This window comes from Rhipicephalus sanguineus, chromosome 8 (genome assembly GCF_013339695.2).
Source record: "Rhipicephalus sanguineus isolate Rsan-2018 chromosome 8, BIME_Rsan_1.4, whole genome shotgun sequence".
NCBI classification, from domain to species: Eukaryota; Metazoa; Arthropoda; class Arachnida; order Ixodida; family Ixodidae; genus Rhipicephalus; species Rhipicephalus sanguineus.
Window position 1 is genome coordinate 13691385 of NC_051183.1, and position 23172 is coordinate 13714556.

At 44.1% G+C, this 23172-nt stretch overlaps 1 protein-coding gene across 2 annotated transcripts; it reads right to left on the bottom strand.

Annotated features, from left to right (window-relative positions):
• Positions 1-10447: 10447 nt before the first annotated feature.
• Positions 10448-23142, bottom strand: LOC119401412 (uncharacterized). 2 transcript variants are annotated; one of them, XR_007417323.1, is made up of 4 exons: positions 22988-23142; positions 12567-14690; positions 12218-12298; positions 10448-10728 (listed from the first exon to the last, which is right to left on the bottom strand). XR_007417323.1 is itself a non-coding variant. In XM_037668194.2 (3 exons), exons 1-3 carry the CDS (start codon positions 12968-12970, stop codon positions 10620-10622), a joined length of 594 nt encoding a protein of 197 aa, XP_037524122.1. In that variant the 5' UTR covers positions 12971-14701; the 3' UTR covers positions 10448-10619. The 2 variants fall into 2 exon arrangements, 1 of the variants encoding a protein (XP_037524122.1); XM_037668194.2 differs by lacking the exon at positions 22988-23142 and having other exon boundaries at positions 12567-14701.
• Positions 23143-23172: the final 30 nt, after the last annotated feature.

Genomic DNA, 23172 nt, shown 5'->3' on the forward strand with positions numbered 1-23172 from the left:
GTGTATATCTACGTAGTTTTCTCTTTTTTTTTTTCCTCAGGAAACACGTAGTGTTCGAATATCAAAATATGTGCACGTGGGGTGTTCGCGACTCTTTTTCTTTTTTCCTCAGGTTTCTTACTTCTCTGTCTGTTTTCTTTGTCTTTGTTTTTTCCTCAGGAAACACGTGTTGTTCGTATGTCATAGTATGTGCACTCTTTTTGCTTTTTCTTACTTCTCTCTCTCTCTTTTTTCTTCTTTTTCTTAAACTTTTTGCTTTTTTAGTTTTTCTCTCTCTCTCTCGGCTCGGAGGACGATGATATAAAAGCGCATCAAAGCCTGGTAAATTTCGTCTTGATGAAGATCGGTCTTCGATCGAAACGTCTGCATATATATATATTTTGTGAAAAACTTCATACTACAATATAGGAAACAAAACAAATATTTATTTTACCCTGACAGTTTCGGTTGGAGGACCAGCCTTCTTCAAAGGATGTAAGTGAAATGAAACGGCCATTGCCGAACCCGCTGCACGGGGCTGCCCACCCAGTTTGGGGGCCAGACAATGCTTTCAAAAAAAAAAAAAGGAGAGAAAAAAATAGAAAAAGGTCGCTTCCTTTTTCTATCTTTCTCTCTCTCTCTCTCTTTTTTTTTGAAAGTATCGTCTGGCCCCCAAACTGGGTGGGCGGCCCTTGTGCAGCGGGTTCGGCAATGGCCGTTTCATTTCACTGACATCCTTTCACTTTCACTTACATCGGCCATGTATATATGAATATATATATATATATATATATATATATATATATATATATATATATATATATATATATATATATATATATATATATATATATATATATATATATATATATACGGCCGACAGGGTGAGCGACACTAGCCCCCTACTCGCGATCAGGTTGGTATGCCACTGCCCTTGGCATATTCTCTCCGTTCATGGTGACAGCAAAGCTGTTGTTTCAACGATTGTGGATTTTAAAGAGTCCTTGGGATGAAGACCTGCCCGAAGAGATAAAGATGCAATGGAAAGAATGGAGCTCCCAAGTTATCCAACTCTATTCTCTGAAGATCCCGCGATGTGCAATGGCATCCACAGAACTTTTTGCAGGGGGGTGCATACGCAAGGGGGGGGGGGCATTCAGCACTGGCAGGCTTTCTTTCATTGCTGTGACATGACAGGCAAGATTAGTCAGTACTTTTGTAACGCACAAAATTGAATGGCAAACCTGAAGGCCAGGACCTGAGTGTGCTAATCAAGCTGTGTAGCTTATTGCAACTGCATAGAAAAATATTATCCGCAATTCCAAGGGGGGGCAGCCGCCCCCCTTGCACCCCCCTCCGGACGCCCATGGCTATGTGTAAGATGGCCCGAGGGCAGACATAGTGTCGCATGAACTTCATGTCTTCTCTGACACCAGCTTGAAAGCCTACGGTGCTTGCACTTACTTGAGAACGATCGACATCCTTGGCAACGTGTCCACGTCACTAATAGCAGCCAAATCACAAATAGCGTCAATAAAAGCAATTACGCTGCCCTGACTAGAGCTCATGGCAGCAGTCGTAGGAACAAGGCTGATGAAGTACATACAGCCGTCATGGGATTCAAAGTTTACTCATTGTGTCATGTGGGCTGACCCCATGATAGTGCTGAGTTGGATACATGGCGAGCAGGATAAGTTAGCACAATTTGTCAGAAATAGTCAGAGAAATTGTAGACACCACTGAACTAGGTGCATGATGGTACTGTCCAGGCGAGTACAATCCAGCTGACTTATTAACTCGAGGGATATCTGCTCGAGCCTTGCGTGAGAGCAGTGACTGGTGGCAGAGTCTTCGATTGCTGGATCAGCCGAGATCTATATGGCCTACAGAACCAGAAGGATTTCCTACTTCCGGCAAAAATGACGAGCCAACATGCGAACCGCCATGTGTTATTCTTCACACACAACCACAAGAGGAAATGACTGACATCACGAAGTTTAGCAGTCTGCAAAAGCTTCTGCATGTCATAGATGGATCTTCCGATTTGTGAACTGAAGTCACAGATGCTCTATAGTGAATTCGGCCACAGTATGAGCAGAAGAGATAGTCAACAACGAAGAGTTTTGGATTTGTTGCATCCAATGAGAGGCTTTCTTTACGGACATACAGCAAATATTGAATGAAAAAGCAGTTCATAAACGCTCCGTTTCAAGAGACCTTCACCCATTCATCGATAAGCGTAAACAACTTCAACTCGCAGGGCGACTGGAACGAATGTATGCTACATAGGAAGAGAAGCATCCCGTTCTTTTACCAAGACGTAAACACTTCACGGTGTTGGTAACTATGGAGGCGCACCGCAGAGCGTTACATGGAGCCGTTGCGAGTACCATGGTACAAGTTTGCCAGCACTTCTGGATTATCCGTGCTCTTCAGGAATTTAAGCGAGTTATTAACGCGTGTTTTTTGTGCAAGAGGTATTGCACGAATCCAGCGAAAGTGCAGTACTGTATGCTCCACTGCCACTCGATCAACTCGTCTTTTCAAGGCCGCTTGAAGTAACTAAGATCGACTTTGCAGGACCCCTTCATATAAAGCTGGCACAACCTGCAAAGGATACATTTTGTTCTTTACGTGCACTACCACTCGAGCAGTGCACCTAGAATTGACAAACAGGCTTTCAACTGAAAGCTTTCTTCTGGCATTCCAACTATTTTTAGCTCGAAGAGGAGTAGCGCTGACTCTGTACTCTTACAATGCACTTACCTTCCAAAGGGCTTCACAAGACCTGAAAGAAGTATGGGACGTACGCCATGAAAAGCTCTCCTCTTGCGTTCTACTCCTTTCCACGCACCGCATACAGTGGAATTTCATTTTGCCAGGAGTGCCTTGGTAGGGAGGTTAGTCCAGACAACAAGCAAGTGTTCACTACGCAAAGTGCTTGGAAAGAGCGACCTCAACAGCAAAGAGACTGAGACAGTACTGCTTGAGGTGGAAGCAGTGATCAATCACGACCTTTGACCTATTCGTATAGTGACACAGTAGAACCTTTGCCAATATGCCCCGCCCATTTTCTGGTCGGACGTTCATTGATTGCTTCGTCAGGGCCATATAACTCGAGTATGAAGCTAGGTGCGCCCAAGCAACAATGGGCGACCTCACTAAGAAGTCGAGGTATCGTAAAAAATAGCTTCACCAGCTGTAGATACGACGGAGAGAGGAGTACCTTCCTGGAGCTGCGCGCCCTTCACCGCTATTCATCGCGTACTAACAAGGTCCTAGAAGTGGACAACATCGTTCTTGTCGAGAAGCCCTGGATTTCAAGTTGCATCTGGCCTCTTGGACATGTGGTAGAAGTTTTTTCAAGTCAAGACGGAGTAGTATGGGCCTGTCGAGTCAAGACACAAGATGGCAACACTGTGTCAAGACCAGATAGCCTTTAACTCTTTGGGGCGGGAGGATGAAGCATAAGAATAAATGTGCGCGCAGCCTAGGACTGCGAGAGAAGTTGAGAATGCTATGGGCAAGATGGCTCCCTGTCTGACTTAACACATACACTCATAGTTTTCCCATAATGCCCTTCATTGGACCTTACTATGTTGGTCCAATGAAGGGTCCAATACAGCCAAGGAAAGCACAACAGAAAGGACATCTCAAGATATTCTCCTAAGGAATCTAGAAGGAGCTGGAACAGCTACAAATTGCAATGTGTTATCCATAGGCATATCCAAGTGCGGGGAGAGGTCTGGTGTGTTGACCCTCCCCTCCCAAAATGAAATCCTGACTCTGCCTTTAGTGCTGCCATATTCTCCTCTGTGGGGCTTAAACAGTCAGGGTATGTAATGATCCATATCGTTAGTGTGAAAAGACAATGAAGTGAACAACAGGAATGTAGCAATGAATGGGTTGTACCTAAGAACATTAGTAAAACTGTCAGATCAGTTCATGCAACAGCTGTGTGTGGTGACAATTTTAACACCGCCACGAAATGTAGACATTCTGTGTTTTCAGCCACAACAAGGTGTCTCGTAAGCAATGTAAACAAACATTATGCTTCAAATTTGCATGCCTTTGAAAACATCTGATAAGCATCTTTTATAAAGCACGACTATTTTATATATGCACACCTTTTGTGCCAATTGTAATGAATCGCACACGCTAAACGTTTTCTTGTTTGCTAGAACTAGTACTTTAATTTCTTGTGTTTCTGTTGATGTTTTAATTGGTCTGAAATGTTTCTCACAGGAAAGCACAAGAGCCCTTTTTTGGTGCTGCAGTACACATGGTGGTTTTCAATGTGAACACTGAGCAAAAAAAAAAAAAAATCAAAGCATCAAGCTCACTTCGACATTTCAGAGAGCAAACAGGAATTGGTGAACAAGAGAGTTAACATACAGTACGCATGCAATGAGTACGCAGCAAACTGCATAAAACAATACATACCCGTGCTCAGTCATAAAGAGCACTGACTTGTCAGTCTATCTACAATGATATATAGTTGATATATCCACAACAATAGAATGATTCTACAATTATAAAACTTCTTTAGCCATTTGTAGGTAGGATCGCGGCGTCAGAGCATACAATGCTGTTGTTGTGGCGGGCCTTTTCTTCATTGCCATAAAAAGCGTTTGTGCACGTTTGCGCCTACATTCTTGCAAGCTGTCAATAGCATAAATAAGAGATTGCTGCTGTGCCATACACAAGCGTGAACTGAGCCATACAAATAATAGTTGCATGCGGTAACAACAAAAATAAGGTGCACCTTGATGAACATAGATGACCGCGGGGACGCAACACATGTGGCCCAAAAACGTGATCTGAGAATGCAAAAGCCTCGTTTTCGTCATAAACAAAGGCAGCTTAAACCCACATGTGCAAGAACATGCCAGAGTCGTCTGCTGTTGGTGATGGTTGCCAGATCTCAACAGTCGTTGCGTTGTCTAACCACAGTGCGCATCAGAGCTGCTCATGTGGGTACCGTGTGGATGGAAATTTGTCGCCGTTCCGCTCTTTCGTCCACAGGTGTCCCCCCCCTGTGCGAGGCGGGTGTGTGGCTAGCGTGTGGATAGGGCCTTATGCATTCGCCTAAGACGGCTCGAAGTCGAAAGCTATCTTCTTTTTCTTGTCAGCTGATCCTACCCCGCCCTCCTCCGAAAGCTTCCTGCACCCCAGCTGGTTTTGCACTGCCTCTGTGGTCGGCTCAGCTTTGACCAAACGACATTCTCATGAGATAAAGTCAGCATGTCACGTCATAGTGAAGTCATGATGATGTTATGTGGTGATGTCATCACGTGATGATTTTTTTTTTTGCACCACTCGTGTTGATGCCGACTGTCAATTTTCAGGCTTGATGGGGCATCTAAGGCTTTTTCCTTAAAGATATAAGCCTCCCTTACTTGGTGGTCAGCAGTTATGCGTTACAAGTTACTTATGTACCACGCCTCGCAGTCCCCAATGAAAGGGAGACTATGCAGCCATCGTCATACTCCTCTCGGTGAAACACAAGGCTTAAAACGGCATTCTGTGGAACCTACACTAGGTGAAAAAAAAAAAGGATAATTTAGTTTTTATAGTGTGTAAAATTTTAGTTTTTTTTTCACTTAGCTGTAGATTACCTAAACTGTTTGCTCCGTGGCTTTTTTTTTTTTTTTTCGCAATGAAAATGGCAACCAGCACTTAGTGCAAATCTTCAGACGTGGCTGCTCACCACATAAGGTGCACCTAGATTTTTATTTTATTAATATCCCACTGTTTAAGACCCGAGGCGCAGGTTGGGATCCCACTTGCTCACATGGCTTCTTGTATACGAGTATTTCTTGTACAGATGAACCAGACTATATCGAACTTGGGCAAATCATATTCCCTTTCATATCAAACTATTTTCGAACACGACAACGCTGTAATGTCGACTCATAGGAAAACGTACAGCGATGCATCGAACAAAAATAGCCGCAGCACTTCAAAGATTGAGCAGTGCGAAATGCTCCAAGAAGTTGGCTTTCCCTCATCAGAAGATGGCTTTTTCTCATGAAGAGGGGCATTCCCGCATGCATTCAGAGCCGACGTGGACTGGAGGCTTCAGGCGGCTAACGATTACATCCAGCTACGTGTGAAGATATTGAGGAGCTGTTTATATCGATACTGTGCTTTCTTGCGTGTAACGCCCCTGAATATAACTCGCACTGCCAATTGCAAAGTGCAGGAAAAAAAAAAGTGTATTGCCACTGCAAAACCGCCTTTCTTGCGCACTATCATGAAGCAGTGTCGTGAAGCCCATTTGCACACCGAAGTTCGCACTGAAAATGCGGTGACTTCTTTAAATGTTTTATAGCGCAATAAATGACATACAGAACTAATTCCATCTTTGTGTGTGTGTGTGTTCAATATACGTTGGTTTGACTGTATTGTTTTTATAAAATAATTTTCTTTTCAACTTGCAGCTTTTCGAAGCTGCGCCCATTAACAACAAGACTAAACAGACATCATGCTGAATCCTTAGCGCCATACCAAACAAGAACTAACAGCTTTAAAGTTTCTTTTGTTCCTCACATTATTGACAAATGGAATGCACTACCATTGTCATTGATTAACTCTCTTGACTTGACTGACCTGATCAATTTTTGATATGGTTACATTGTAACTGAGATGTTACTGTTTGTCTATTTTTGCCCTTCTGGAATTCTGTGTTTTCTCTTGTAATTTTACCCCTCCTGCCTGGGCCCATGTGGGCCTGCAGTATATTCTAAATAAATAAATAAAATAAAATTATAACATCACAAGTTGGCGGCGGTGGCGCACTACATTATACCATAGACAGCCTTTTTTTAGCTTGTTAAAAAGTTTTTGCTTTGCAACTACACAATGGAAATTGGATCATTCTAACAACCAAGATCTAGAAGGGCGCACCTTCACAGCAGGATAACACGTCAAGCCAACCATTGATTAAAGAGCGCACTCGATCTAGTTGGGCCAGATAGGTCGCACAGCAAGGACATCCAAGTGCCAAAAAGATCGGGCCGTCGAAGCATCACCGATATAAAAAGAAAAACCTGGCAATGTTGAATAAAATTTCTTAGTTTGTAAAAAAAAGTTGCAGCACTCTATTACATGGCTAAATGCAGGTCTCTGCTAGCTAGTAATTAAGCGACTAGCGATCAAGTGCCCGAGAAGATGCAGAATTAAAGCAAATAGCCAGTTAAGCTAAACCGGGGCTGGCTATCTTGGAAAAAAAAAATACAGCCATGGCCGCGAGGTCTCAAACATCGTCAACTCATCTTTGATGCGATGTAGTAGTGGAGAGAAGCACAGATGCATCCGCAGGATCACGATTCCCGAAGTACACATATATCCACCTGGCGAACCAGCAGGAAAGTTCCAGATGACACCACCATCACAAGCGGGGGGAAAGCTTTGGGAACCATGTTGCCCGCAGAGTAGGCTGGACGGATAATAATGCCAGCATTGTGCCCTCACTTGCAATGTGGTTCTGAAAAGTTGTTCCAAAAAATGTTGCACCGTTGTCATTATTTACGCTGTCAGAAACGTGGAATTACTTCTTCAACGAAACACAAGCTCGTTTTTGTGGTGTTCAATATCCCACTCAGTAGTGCTTGGGTCACAGCCATGCAGTAAAACAGTCATGCTCACTGCTTGGACTCCAGACGAGCACAATTTACTTCTCTCCGATCCCAGGTAACGCATTCAGCTAGTAGCCATCTACTTTTTGGTTTGATGAAGTTAAGGAGCTAAGTCCTGTATCATTCTTGTTTAAGTCATAATATAGCCTTTGACGCCTGTAAGCTGGCTCATAGCTCAACTAATGCTCCCTCCATTTAGGGCTATTAGATGTCTTGGCTAGCTGTTGTAGATGGTGTATAACTGTTGTATTGTTGTTGTGTTGTAACTGTTGTAGATGGTGTGTATACATCTACTGCTTGAGTGAGTTCTGGCTTATTATTATAATCAAGGTGCAAACTAAGATACGGACAGGAAAAGGGCATGACATCGGTGCTTATAATCAACTGAAAGCTTTGTTATGTCAGAAAGAACACACATATTGAACCAGGGCATGTGTACCTGCCACACATGTGCACTGTTCCTAAGTGCAAACACAGGCGAATGCCACATTCCTCATCTTTTACATAGCCCCTTTCATTGGGTGACATTTCTTTGCTTGAAATGTTGAATGACGAGTGATTAATAAAATTGAATTCCCTGGTCAAGGAAGTGTTCCTCTTTAAGGAAAGGGGCTAGGTGAAAGATGCAGTGCGAGGGATTGTCCTGTGTTTGCACTTAGGAACTGTGCACATAAGTGGTGAGTACAAGTGTTTAGATGTATATGCTCTTTCTGACATAACGAAGTCATCAGTTGATTATAAGCATTGGTGCTGTTCCCTGTCCGGTCCGTGTCTTAGTTTGTGCTGCAATTTTTAAATGATGCAAGAGTGAAAATGCATGAATCCTATAGCATTATTTTACATAATTCTCGACATCATGGGCTTGGAAATTGTTTCCAGCAGATAATGCAGCACAATAAAGTGTGGTTTCGGGAAATGTTTAGCTATAGATCAGCCAATAGCAGACCTGATAACTGTGTCAAAGCAGTTTATATCTAATACAATGTGATGGACAAATTATTTCTTGAATTCAAAAGTTGCATGGACTGCAGCTGCATATAATATGTATATGGCAAAATTCAAATATGTGCAACAGGATAACATGCTCACAACTATTGATTTATTTGCCCTCAACTTAATTACCGTGCTTTTCAGGTTGATTATAAAGACCTCATCCAATAGTTTATTTCCTTGGATTCGTTGAAAAATATTAACCGTACTCGTTTTGCTCAGAAAAATAACTTCTTGCTTTTACTAATTATTGTAAAATGACAGCACCATTCTATGCTATCAAAATGTGGAATTTTCTTCCTCGCCCCATTTGAACATTGTGATCTCTTACTGCACTTAAAAATACACTTAAAGCTCATTTCCTAAACCAATAATAATATTAATTATTTATTGTGTGTACCGTGTGTGTTCTTTCAGTGTTTTTTTTTCTTTCCTAGGGCTTTATTCACCGAGTTGCAAGTTTTGCGGGGTCAGGGCAACCCTGAAACACGTTATGGGAGTGTGACAGAGGTGGGGTTCCAGACGGGGACGCAGTCTCGAGCCAAACACGCTGGGAGACTGCACTGCTCAGCTTCGCTGTCAAGGACCAACGGTGGACCGTCCAGCGGGCCGAGGAAGACGCCAAAGCTCAAGGGCTCATGGCCAACGCCTAGGCGGGAATATTCGCCCAAATCCCCTAATAACTCGCCAGACTTTTTTTAATAAAGTTGTTGTTCATTCATTAATTATTGCCTTAAGTGAAATGCATTGTTACTGTTCATGGTGGCTTTCCTTGCGTGTTTTCACTGCTAGTACGAATTTGTATTTATTTATCCAATATATTTATTTATTTATTTATTGATACTGCAGGCCAATATGCTGGCCCATGCAGGAGGGGCAATACAATGACAAAATAATGACAAGACAAGGCAATGCAAGAAAAAATAAAAATAAAATATAAACATTACAAGAAAATGATGCAACCTATTGTCATATTGCAGAAGACAAAATGCTTGCTTAGCACAATAGACGAGATGACACTTTGGTGAAGAACTCTGTGCAGATAACAGCAGGAAACTTCATAAAATTAGAAAACAGTTCTATGGACATAAAAAATTTGATTATTAAGGTGGGATGAGACTTTGGTCAAAAAATTCGATTTTGAGATTCTACGATCACCTGATAGAGAATTTCTTTATCCTTCAGAAGATTTATCACACTTGGGCACTTACGGTCTCAAAAATAATTTTTGGTCCTTTTTCTTTGACACGATGACAGGAAATTGGGTGTACCCCTACGTAATCTCTGTGTTTTTCTCGAAACAACATTTTCAAAGTTTGTGTACTTTCTTCTCAGGAACTGTCGAGCACACACAAACCAAAATTCCAACAAGTGTTAAATTGTCGTATACATAATTGGAACTAAAATCAGTAGCCTAGGTGCATTCGTATTTTTTAGTATAAAAAAACCTTTTATAAGTGGGAAGTTTCATACATTGACACACACAAAAAAACAAACCCAGTTTTTGTTGTATGCTCACAATTTTAGTTCTACTTCTGTAAAGCGTTGGTAGCTGCCCTTGTACATAACTGCAATGTTCTGAAGATAGCAGGTTGAGATATTTTTACATTTTTGCACTTATTTTGTAATTTGTATCTAACAATCATGTACAGAGGGTCCCGGTACAATCTCCTGACCTTGGGACCCTCTTCTGTATATTCTTCGCAATGCATACTGTGCATTTAGGAATTTAGAATAATCAAGAACAAGCACTGCCTGTCAGTACACACACACTAAATTTTACTGCAAATGGTCAAGTACACGCAAAGAAAATGTTAAAGAAAATGAATTCTGCAGCTTCAAAAGCATGCAGTCTTCAAAAGTAGACAACCTCTGAGATGGTATGTAAACGTGCTGAACAATTTATTTCAGAAAAACATTGCTAGTTTTGCAATTCACTAGGAACTTAAATGCCCATTAAAACTTTAGCAGTGTTGCTTTTCCCTTGAAAAAAAATTCAGAATGAGACCATCACAAGTGAAAATGCTTGCTGCATTCTTTTGCTTGTGCTGTGTCAGGGCTGGCAGATGGCAGGGTTGTCAGGGATGGCAAATGGCAGATACCGCAGCTTCTTGAGACCCTGCACCAGTACAAAATGCATAAACTTAGTATGCAATATAGTACCACCATGAGAAGCAAAAGATAAAAGGTCATGCTTGTTTATAAAGATATTCCCTTATCCAGAGGGTGAATTCACAGTGCATACATCAAACGGTAATAGAAATTGTGGTTTAACACACAAAAGTTATGACAAATGAACACGCCACATCTAACTGCCAGCTGCAGAGCCCGATTGTCACGCCACTCTTGTTCAACATCTTTTCCCCACTTGAAGCCTCTACCTTCTGCTGAACTTTTACATTGTTGAGATTGCGTAATAACAATAAGTAAGACTTCTTAAGGTGAATTCTAGATCATCTTGAAACTATTTTCCTGCAGTGTTGTATGCACAATTTGCTGTTATTCGTGTAGTGAAGAAAGCTTTTAGAAGTACAGTTAATACGTGATCAAATGAAACCCGATTTTACAAACATCCTAATCTGAAGCAGAAATTTCCAGTCCCCGGCAAACATCCATAGAGTTCAGTGTTGTCATTAACCCGATTTAACGAAGTTTTACCAGAAATAACTGAGTAAAAAAGTGGTGGTTTCCTTCTAATTTTGACTGAGACTGGTTTTTCTCTTTGAGCGTGCACTCTAACTCTATTGCGTTAAACATCTAGGTGCCATACTTAAGTTTTGCTTTGACGACACTGCATGCCACGCCAATGCACGGAACGGACTAGGCAGCCACGAGCATTCCTACATACCGGATGGCACTAGAGGTGACGGTGGTTCCTTTGGTTCTTTCATGGTTTATGCGACGGAGAGCACTGATCATCGCCTCCCTTCTTTCTCTCTTGGCCTGCTCACGCAGTCACTGCATTCGTTCTTCACGTCATCGTATATCGGTAGGCGGACATAACTCCACGTGACCATATCTACCTGGTCCGCATCGCCCAGTCATGGTTCCCTTATTTTTGGACCACCCTCGTGGACTTTTCAGACGTGCAGGCATAGGTTGCCAACAGAAACAATGCCATGGTAGCTTTTCGGTGCCGCTATGTTACAATTTGTAGATTTCAAAGGACCGAAAAATACCTTTCTCGATATTAATAATTATGAAATTCCCGATTTAACGAAATAATTTGAGCGTCCCCATTACTTCGTTAAATCGAGTTTCAACTGTATTTTGTTTCGCAATCCAAAAAAAGAGTGTTCGTACTCCTGTGTTTTTTATTATAAAGCGGTACTTAAAATTAAAGAGGTAAAGTCAGGATTCCTTGCCCTATTGGGGAAAATGGGGGCAAGCGAAGCTTCATGTGTGCGTGCCTGGCATACTATTTTTCTTTCTTTCGCCCTGCGCAGTGCTCTCTTCCTGACCGTTTCTTCCCTCCATGTCGTGAATTCGCGTGCTTAGAAGCGCAACACTTCAGTTGCTAAAGGCAACGACGAAGATCATGGTTTGATATCCAGGCAACAATGAAATGTAGAAACGTGACAAGTCATCTCAATAAAACATCAGCATACCTTGCCCGTGCCGCTGTTGCGAGTGGGCCTTCTGGGGCAGATGTGGCAGGAAACTTCACACTCACAGGTGGACTATGTGTGCTGCAAACAAAGGACCCCTAGTGAGCTACGCGCCAAGTAAAATTTACCATTGTTTAGCCAACATAACACTGGAATCCGCTCTTTGTGCCTTGAAAGCAGTGTTAGTGGTTTAAAATTCGGTGCTTAGCTTAGATATGGATGGAACTTTCCAAATGATAAAATATAATACACGGGAGTAATTGTGGTATCGACAAGAACTGCTGAAAGCACACAATAATACACAGAAATTAATTTGCCCTAAGTGTAGAAAAAAAATATATTTTCATACCTCAAAACACTTTGCCTTGTCCCAACGTTCGAGGTCTGAGACACACATAGAATTCCAGTTGGTAGTATCTTTTCCAGACTGAAGGTGACAGTCCTGGCATCTAGGCAGTCGTTGCCCCCTGCCATTTGTCGCAGCCCACCAGAAAGCAGCTCCACAGAATCACTTGAAAGGTCTCTTGTCAAAACATAGAAAAAGCCACTATCTCGCAGGACGGTGCACTGGCCAGTATGGAAAAGTGCTTCATATATCTCAGCATTGAGAAACTTCTTCGAATTTCGTTTGCAGGTGTCGTTAATGGCTTGGAGGTACTGCAGGAACTCCTCTTCAAGCCACTGCAGGCTTTCATCAGTTTTGCAATAGAACTGCATTTGGTCTGGATTTTTAAGTGATTCTATCGGCAACATTGCAAATGGCAAACCACCTTTGTATTATTCGCATGAAATGTATTGTTGCACCAGCATTTCGGAACATTTCTGCCATTTTGTTGATAACAGGGACAGTCCTTCAGGAATGCTACTGCAGAAATTTAGTTTGAAAATAGCTGCATTGCTCTTCCAACGTGGATTTTCTTAAACGTCTGCGGGTTCTACATGCTTCTGCGTGAAGGACCGAACGGGCTTAGCAGTCTCATTCTTTTGAAGTTCGCAGAGCTGTTTGACGAACTTTCTTGTTATTGGTAGCTTTCCGTCGGTCACAACACCTTTCAGAGACTTCAAACATTCTGTAACATATGGCGCTGATCAAAAGGTAAGAACAGCCTACTTTCTGCATCACATGGATGTGTTACAACCGGTTTCAGAGAACCATCGCCGAGGTAGCACATCATAGTAACATATATATTGCGATTGTCCGTGACGATCCATACAACCTAGAGTCCACATTTTTCCACTTCAGCAATAACATGAATTGTTAAGTGATACAGATCTGTACCACTCAACCTATTTGCAAAAAAGCACGCATGGTATTTTGTAGGCCGTTGACAAACCTGCGGCCATATAGCAATGCGTCTTGCTTGCAAGCGCTGAGTTCCCTTGCGCAGTGAGGTGATCTCTGGCGGTTTGTTTCCCAAAGAAGCAGTCCATTTTTGGGTCATATCTTCATTTAAAGGATATGGCCCTTTCATCCACAAAGAGTGGGCAGAGCCGTTCTTTTTTGAGTTTGCTCAGTTCTGCTTGGAGACATTCTTTCATTAGTGGGGTGACGGCACTGTCACTGCATGACTTGCCAGCATAGCACAAGGTATTTTTCGACAAGTTTTATCGAACCTCTAGTGTGTATGTAGCAATATGGCTTTGGGATAGGTAAAGAACCACACATTCCCTAACAAAATCTTAGGTCGACACCGGATAATGTCTCCCTGGATTCAATATTTGCTCTATCAAGCAGCTTCAAGACAAAATGTTCAACTGCCCACCCTCTGCTAACATCTTTTTCCTGCTGAATGCACTGTGATATATTTTCAAACATTTCAAGCTTCTTTTTGAGCCTTTCATTTTCTTCCCGTAGTTTTTGAATGGCGTTGTTATTCCTGAATATTTGTGCCCTCATACGATTTGTAGCCCTGGCATCAGGATGTTTACGTGGAATACGAAAATCGGCTTGTACAGCAGCTTCTACTGAAACCACAGCTTGATGGGTGGCGTCGTAATTGTCAGGACTTAGCTGCGTCGTGGTTGATGGATGATTCGACAGAATGTTTGCAGAAACAACTGATGTGCAAATATCTTCACTGTGGAAATCGTCAGCTGCATTTTCCTTGCGTCCTTCTTTTGGCAATGTTGATGTAATGGTTTTCTTACGAGAAATTGAAAGCTGTCGCACTAATTTACGCCTTTTCTTTGGAGCAGCAGGCTGCATGTAGCGTGGGTAATCAGTAAAAATGCTAGGCACAGCATCTGGCTTGAGGCGTCGCCGTTTAATTGTGGAACATGAGAAATCAGAATCTCGAAAGTGCAGACTGCAGACTACACTGCTGTTGGAATTTTCATTGGGAATGAAATCCTTCCTTGATATAGCCTTCAACCAAGCCTGCCGGTGCGTCTCATTTCCAGGAAATTCATGAAAGCTAATTCCAAGCTTCTTTTTTCTGTCCGACTTGCAGTAGGGTACGCAGCAGTATGACATCTTCCTGAAATTAAAGAGACAAAAGTGGGCCTCACGTCACTTTCACTGAAAAAGACAGCATTGACAAAGTTTCAGTTATATAGCTGTAATTAGCTTGAAAGTTAATTAATAAATCACTAGATATTTAATGAAACATTCATTTCGCAAGGCAGTAATCACGGCCTCTGCAGTTGATTGGTTGATTAATGGGCGTTAATGAGGCAAGAGCCAGTACTAGCCAAGGAACACCAAAAACATGGTGCAATCAGTTAACAGTGGTACATGGAGGCATGCAGGGATATACAACAGGCTCAGTTGCTGTATAAATGTGTAATATTATATATGTATATAAATATGACATTGACAACTAAGGTGGATACAGTCGTTCGGAGTATGCGGAAGTGATACTAAGATAAAAATGTATGAATATGCAAATAGTAGTATTGCTTCGCCCGCATCCTAGAGCACAAGAACGCGTAAGAACCGAACGCCGTGAGACTTTCTTGCCAAGATTGCATCGTACGTGTCATGAATATACTATACAACAAACTCCATTAATAAATCGATCGTATATCATTTGAAAAAAGCACCAGCTAAGTTGTGCCTGACCTTACTAGAATTCTACAGAACTGCTGATGGTCACATCACCATTTGGGAAGACCAGCCGGGAAGAAGCGCTAACTGAACTGCGCAAACTCAGCATTAGCACTTGGCATCCTCTCTTCTTGTGATGTCGCCGTTACCATAGAGTTTCCTAAAATTAACTAGAGGGGACTCTGGCGCTGCGATCGTTCAGCTACCTTGGGAATGATGGGTAGTACACAAATTTGCCTAGTCTTCGTGCTTGCGGCTTCAAACGTACTTGTAGCTTTGTTTATTGCTATGTTTTGGATTTCTTTCGGATAAAAGAATGGATCGCTGTGAACTTCGTGACCAGATCTGAATTGCTGAGCCTAAAGAAGTTAAAGTAGCGAAGTGAAACTGCTGACTTTTGCTGAAGTTCGTTTTTCGACAAAGCGGGTGCAGCCGACGAGGAGCCAAACGGAGCCGAAAGTACGAAGTTTAGGCAAATTTGTGTACTATACTCACGGACAACTTTTCTTGGCAATGAAGGGAAGGCTAGAGAGCCGAACTACGCGTGTGCTACCGCTGAAGATTATAGTCCCACAATTGCGACCGTGCTTTCTGCGTGAGAATAAAAAACAACAACATTGCTTTATTTTCTACGGGGCACTGTTTGAAAAGAGGGTCAGTGCGCACCAAGGAGATACTTATATTTCTTTTGCTTTATGCAATGTCATTTCGCGTTTTTGCACCTGTGAAAACGTCGCACCTTTTACGTGCACCTCACAGTCAAAATGGCGTCTTTGTCTTCAGGTGAGCGCTCGTCACCCTCCAGCTTTTCCGACGACTCGCTGAGGGAGCTTGTGATGAATTTCACTAACAAATGGCTGTGTAAGCCTGTGACGGCCGCTCGAATAATCAAATGGCCGTCACAGGAGGTACGGAAGGTTCACAAACTAAACTAAATTCGAAACGCGCGCCGAACCGGGCTACTTCGCGGAGCAGTACATGTGCAGTAGCTCCGCCCCCGTAGCCTTTCCTTCATTGCCAAGAAAAGTTGTCCGCGAGTGTACCCATCATTCCCATGCTAGCTGAAGCGTCATGCGTTGCAGCTCCCATAGACACTAGCGCCAGAGTTCCCTCTAGTAAGTATTGTAGGAAACTCTATGGCCGTTACCACTGGACCTGGCACGGCCAGACAGACCCTGCTAAGGAGACTACATGAACGCCCATTGGCTCCCTAGACCCCGAGGTGAAGGCGAAAGCTGCGCTCGCCTGCGAGGCTTCCCCAGTTTCCATTTCTAATTACCTCCAGTCGCACCGCAGAAGCAAGAGACGGGGAGGCCATACATCTAGTCAGAATGTCGCCGGTGCTGTGACGACTTCAGACTGGTTACAGGCACGTTTTATTTACCTGTGGTCGCCTAATTTATTCATTTGCATTGCGAGTTTTACGTTGTTTAGTACATATGTTGGGCGTTATAAAAACAAACATCGAAATCTGTAGCTTTCTCTGAAAGAATGCAACAGGCGTTCAAAGTTTGATGCTCTTAATAGAGAACACTGGGCGTTAGCAGTTACAATTTGAGCTTTTTGTTTCCAGTTGTCTTCCTGGATGAATACTGAGTTTTCATGCAGAAGGACGTCGCTCTGTTGCATGCGCTACCCTTTGAATGCAGTCAAGAGTACAGTAAACGTAAAAGACGATATTGATATTGCCAGTGTGCCACGAAAACATAAGAAAAATACAGACGACGAAAAAGGAGACGTTGACGACTCGGGCAATTTCACTGTGAACGACCTACGGCAAGTCTGCAACAATACTCCGGCAAAATTACGAATGACTTTACTTCAATGGCATGGTCAGCACACTCCAGGTGACTCTTGAACGTTTCTCTCTTGAGCGTAACCATCAGGCCCGTAACTAGGGGGGGGTTGAGGGGGTTCTGACCCCCCCCCGAAATTTTTTTGATGCTTTAACTTTTCGGGTGATACTAAAATATTTACACGCCTTCACAGCGACCCCCAGCTGCCAAAGTTACACTGCAACTTTCCTGGCATTGCTTCCCTCTTCTTCCTTTCTTCAAACCTACCAGAACACCTCAGCGCTCCCTCCCCCGCACGCGCACCTGCCCTATTTGTACAGCTTTGCACTTCGCCCTCGCGTTCCTTCGAGTCTTTTCTTTTTCGTCTTTCACCCCGTAGCAGCTCCCTTATTGATTCAAGATGCTTTCCTTGTGCATTGCCGCTGGAGAAGTTATCCGTCTGTGCGGACCGCACGTGTTGGCTTTGGGTTTCTACGAAAAGCGCGTCTCCTTCTGTGAAAGTAAACAGTTCGACAGCAACGGCAACACCAACACGACGTGCGCAAATTTGCCAGGGAACGAAACCCCTAAGCGGAAAAACTCAGCGGCGCATTCCGAGGACGCAGGCTGCAGGGTAAACTTTTCTCAAACTGTAGTCTTCGCCACCGAAACGAATCATCGAAGATGACATCTACTGAAAGACTGGCATATCCGAGCAACTTCGAACAACCTTAACCACACGCAAGGAAATCTACCTCTTCTGTACACACAAGGTATATGCGCCTCCCTACAAAGCACACAAAGCGAGGATACAGCCGGCACACAATCCGGCACCAGCGGTCAACTTTCACAGGAGAGAAAAAACGCCGCCAAGCTGGGCTGCGCGCGGGAGTACAGAGGCTGACGTCACAGCCTACAAAGTGCATTTTTGGGGGGTCACGGCTATTTAATTAGCGCAGCCGAGAGAGAATTATGCAGGCGCCCAGGGAGCCGTCTGTGAAAAGGTGACTTTTTCACAGGAACGGAGCAACACCTGCTTTCTGGACTGTACCACGGGAGTGCAAATGTCTCGGCAGTGCATTCTTGGGGGGTTCACGTATATTAAGGGGAGTATGGAGTGCCCATGGAGTCTTCTGTGAAAAGGTCTTTAAGTAGCGTTAATCCAGTTTGCTGCAGCGGGAGTACAATAATGGTCCTGCATGCACACCAGCTGTAGCGGCGTTCAGAAAACACGTGCCACGCGGGAGCCGGCGCGTTCATCACACTTCTACATTCTAGCCACTGTAAAGTGGATAAGAGAGGAAGAAAACATCGCCCGCCGTTCACGCCAGGCAGTCGAAGCAGTCGCAAACGTCTTTTTGGAGCCACTGGCCACTTCTGTGTGCGTGCACAGGATTGCGGCAGCAAAATGAAAAGACACTCTGCAACAACGAAGCAAAGGAGTCTTGCGTCTTACTTCAAGAAAGTTCGAACCGATGAAGCGGACGGAGAAGAACCGCCTCCTTCGAAGGATAAAACTTCGCCCTCCTCAGCACTGGTGGAAAGCCAAGCGCGTCGGAACTTCTGTAGCGACTCAGGAGAATGCACCGGTTTATGTGAATCACCTGAGAACGAACACAAGCAGGACACCCATGCGCCGCCGGAAAATGATGGTGGCCGCAGTGCAACTCCAAGTGACCTTTGTTCTACAGTCAACGCTGGGCAAAGTGACGCCTTTACCACTGGGCAATGCCCAAGGAAGGTGAGTGGCATGGCACCTACACATTCTGGTTCGCCTCCCCTCTGTGCGACGAGTGCGAATATTTTGGACTTGGGACTGTTTGTCTCGAAAAGCAATAATGTAAATGATCCAGAGACGACGGAGAAGCTGCTGCTCAATCCGTGGACCCCTCCGGCTAACTATGATTATCCAGCCACAGGGAAAAGGAATCTGAAGTTCCAACCTCACTGGGTAGATCGTTACCCATGGCTTGTTTATTCAGAGAAGCTTCAAGGAGCATTATGCAAATATTGCGTAGTCTTCGCAAGCGAGTGTGCAGGAAAAGGGGAGCACCAGCGCTTGGGCTGTTTTGTAACTAAGGAGTTCACCAATTACAAGAAAGCCATGGACGCCTTTAAGAGCCACGCATCCAGCAGTTATCACGCCATGTCAACAACGCTATCGGAGAACTTTTTAGCAGTCCGGTCCCGCTCACAGCATGACATCTTAACACAACTTGACCACGGTCTTAAAAAGCAGGCGGAAGAAAACCGCAAGAACTTGCTGCCAATAATAGAAACAATCCTTTTCTGTGGCAGGCAAGAAGTACCGCTTCGCGGCACAGACGACTCTGGTCCGATAAATATGTCTGAAGTGCTGCCATTGAAAAATGATGGAAATTTCCGCGCACTGCTTAGGATGAGAGCAAAATGTGGAGATGCCGCCTTGAGAGCTCACATGGAAACATCTCCGGCGAATGCGCTGTACACGAGCCCAAAAATTCAAAATGAGTTGATCACCCTCTGTGGTAAAATCATACAAAGAAAGATAGTTGAAAACGTCAACTCAGGTTCGTGTTTTTCAGTTCTAGCTGACGAGGCCACTGATATATCTCGCACCGCCCACATTTCCCTATGTGTAAGGTACGTTGGACACGACACGTCGGGAGTGCCCATACTTAAAGAAGATTTTGTAGATTTCGTTCCCGTGTACGATCTCGCTGGCAAGGCGCTGGCGAGCACAATCCTGAACAGCCTTAGAGGTCATGGCTTTGACCTGAACCTACTTTGCGGGCAAGGATACGACGGCGCGGCATCAATGAGCGGCCACCTTAACGGTGTTCAAGCCTTCATTCGTCAAACAGCGCCCAAAGCGTTGTACGTGCATTGTAGCGCCCACTCATTGAACCTTGCTCTGCTTCACGCATGCAAACTCCCCAGCATCCGCAACTGTTTGGGAACTGTATCCTCAACCTGTACGTTTGTGAGAGCTTCGCCACAGAGGACGAACCAACTGCGAGACAAAGTAGAAGATTTAACACAAGAAAAAAGAAAATCAGTTCTCTCCTTTTGCCAAACAAGGTGGGTAGAGAGTCACGATGCACTTCAGCGTTTCCTTGAACTGTACGTGCCTATTGTACAATTCCTCGAATATTTGGAAGAAGAGGCCGCGTCATCTGATACTTCATCAAAAGCTTCTCAACTGCTCAATGCCATTACGAAGCCGAGTTTGTCGTTTCGCTTCAGATCTGTAGCGACCTCTTCTCTTTGACACTGCCACTTTGCAAGTTTCTTCAAAAAATTGACTGTGACTTGGCTCAAGCGTGCGATCACGTAAAGAATGTTATAGACGTCCTTTCCACAAAAAGGGCTAGTGCGGAAACGGAATTTAATAAGATTTTTCTGAAGTCGCTCTCTTTGCTGAAGATCACAAATGTTGAGATGGCCCTACCACGCATCACTGGAAGGCAGATGCAAAGAAGCAACGTACCTTCTGCTACTCCCGAAGAGTACTACCGGAGGAATGTGTATTTGCCTTTGCTGGCTGACTTCGAAAATCAATTAAGAGACCGGTTCGATGCCCATAAGAAGGTCGTGGTTGGCCTTAACATGCTGCTGCCGAAATTCTGCGCATCGGCTAGCCTTTCTGATATTGATGATGCAGTGCAGTTTTACCTTGGCGACATTCCTTCCGCTAATGTCATCGAAGCAGAGTTCACACTGTGGGTGAACAAATGCTGCCAGATCGAAGAAAAGAATCGCCCAGCTTGTGCTTTACAGGCCTTAGAGATGTGCAACCGCGACTTTTTTCCGAACATCCACAGCCTACTTTCTATCCTGGCGACTTTACCCGTGTCGACGTCGACCCCGGAACGGACTTTTTCCACACTGAGAAGGCTGAACAGCTACCTTCGAAATCATATGAACAACGACAGATTGACCGGACTAGCACTGCTCAGCATCCATCGAGAACTTCAAGTGACCCCAGAACAAGTCCTCACAGAATTTTGCAAGTTGCCGAGAAGGAAAAACTTCCTCGTTTAAACTTCCCTCTATGTTTCAAGAGTCGATTAAAAGCTAAACCCAGCTAGCCCAAGCTTCAACCCTTCTATTCTTTCGCAATTACGAGGAAACTATCCAGCAAGCAGAATGTGCGAACGGTAACAAGAAGATCGGAATGTCGGGCGACTTGTTTGTTTGCTTGCATACATACTGTCACGGACTGCCATTTTTGCGACCCGGCGTAACGGCAAATTAACGGGCGCCGCACTCCCCCGCTGACCGGTGGAACCGTTCGCTCATGAAAAGACTGGTCTTTAGTGCAGGGAAGTACTGAATGGGGTGTTCTTCTTCAAACGTTAGTCGCCGATGTTTGATCCTTTGTACCTACGGCGGCGTCGGCAGGGTCGTCAAAGGCCGCGATGCACCCCGAACCAGCTGTAGACTGCAAGACGCACCGGCTGAAACCAAGGAAACTGACCATTCCCACGGGCAAAACTGCTTGTGGACAAGCCGTATGAGAGAACCCCAACAGGTTGTCACTCTCGCTCAGTTGAGGACCCTCTCCTAATTAAAAAGGGACGCGGTCAATATATTTTTAGGGTGGAGTTTCTAACAATGAAACGTGCATGATTGGACCCATGTAGAGGTCTCTTTTCCCCCAGGACGAGAATGAGGGGACACGGAGGTCGATTTAAGCGCAGGATTTCGCCTTGCTAAGCAGTCTAGTTGCTGACCAACATGGTGTAGAAGGAGATCAAGAAGTATCCCTTAAGTGGTTGCGGCTCCGTATCGGCTGGCCACCTAAACTTAGCCATTCGTCTAGTTGTGACGCGAAATTAACGTCTGTAACGTAGGCATCGGTACTTGAATCTCGAGTAAGTTCAACCTGCCCGAGATCGGCTTCAAGCACTAGCCTACCGGAAACACCAGCGCTGCAACACCGCCGACATCGCAGTTGTGCCAGAACTCTCTCTGACTTCTTGCATCCGATCGTCGTGGACTCGAAGCTGCCGGTCATCACAGGTATCCCTTCACCTGCTTATACCTTCGGACTTTCTCATCTGTAGTTTTATTGTTGGTTAGTTTTGTGTAGTTTGTAATACTTCTCTCTTGTAAGCTGATTTATTGATTTTATATGTATTTTGTTAGTTGGTATTAAGTGTTGTACTAGATTCCTCGTGCTGCAATATCACTAGAGTTTTGTTTTTCCCCACACACGTCTCTGATCTCTTCACTGTCTCTGCTTACGTACGGAACGACCTAACCTGCTGCCATTCCCGTCGCCGACTTCGCGCTGGCGACGCTAGAGTGGCAGCTTGTAACACATACATACCGTTTTTGTACCGTGGTTACATTGTGTTACTTCATCAGGAGCCGTTGGTCGCGGTGTCCCCGGCTTTGGTGGTGCTATTGTCCAAACTTATTTCTTGCTTTAACCAGAATTTGAGGTTGACATACCAATTTCTTTATTTGGGTACAAATAATTGAAAAGTACCATCGAATTATTACAAGTAAGCGATGTACTTGATTTATTCACAAAAATAAGCCAGTATAAATCTTAAAAAATGGCAGCCGTTCTACACGCAAACCCCCCCCCCGAAAAAAATTCCTGGGTACGGCCCTGGTAACCATGCTGGAGTTTGTCTACCTCGTAAATATGTGTACACGATCAAATAAGAAAGCGATGTGTCACGAGAAGAGGACAATGTGATTCACCGACGAAAATTAGCCCATTCTCCACCCATACATGTCTCGAGAAAAGAAGGATGCTACCAAATGGGGGTATTTCGCGCTGAGAAGAAACGGGCTGCAATAAATAAATAAATAAATAAATAAATAAATAAATAAATAAATAAATAAATAAATAAATAACGTAATGCGACCACGGACGGACCCATGCGTCCCGAGAGTTGCCGAGCTTTCCTCCGTACATTGGGCCAAAATAAATGCAGTAACCCGTAAAAATACTTGCCTTCAGTGCATGTAGAAGATCCGGGCGCTGCTCCTTCTCTTGGACGCGAAAAAAAAAAAAAAATGCCAATGTGCACGCTGGGATGTCGTGCCAACGCTTTGCGGGTAGTTGTGCGCTGTGTTTGCTTTCTACTGCCACAGAAAATACAAAATTGCTCACACCGGCTGATGTAGATGATGAT

Coding starts and splice junctions, on each gene's coding strand:
- LOC119401412 (XM_037668194.2), bottom strand. CDS start 12,970: ATGTTGCCGATAGAATCACTTAAAAATCCAGACCAAATGCAGTTCTAT. Junction 12,299..12,566: donor ACAAGGCAAAGTGTTTTGAG/GTATGAAAATAT, acceptor CTTTGTTTGCAG/CACACATAGTCCACCTGTGA. Junction 10,729..12,217: donor GCAACAGCGGCACGGGCAAG/GTATGCTGATGT, acceptor GTACTGGTGCAG/GGTCTCAAGAAGCTGCGGTA.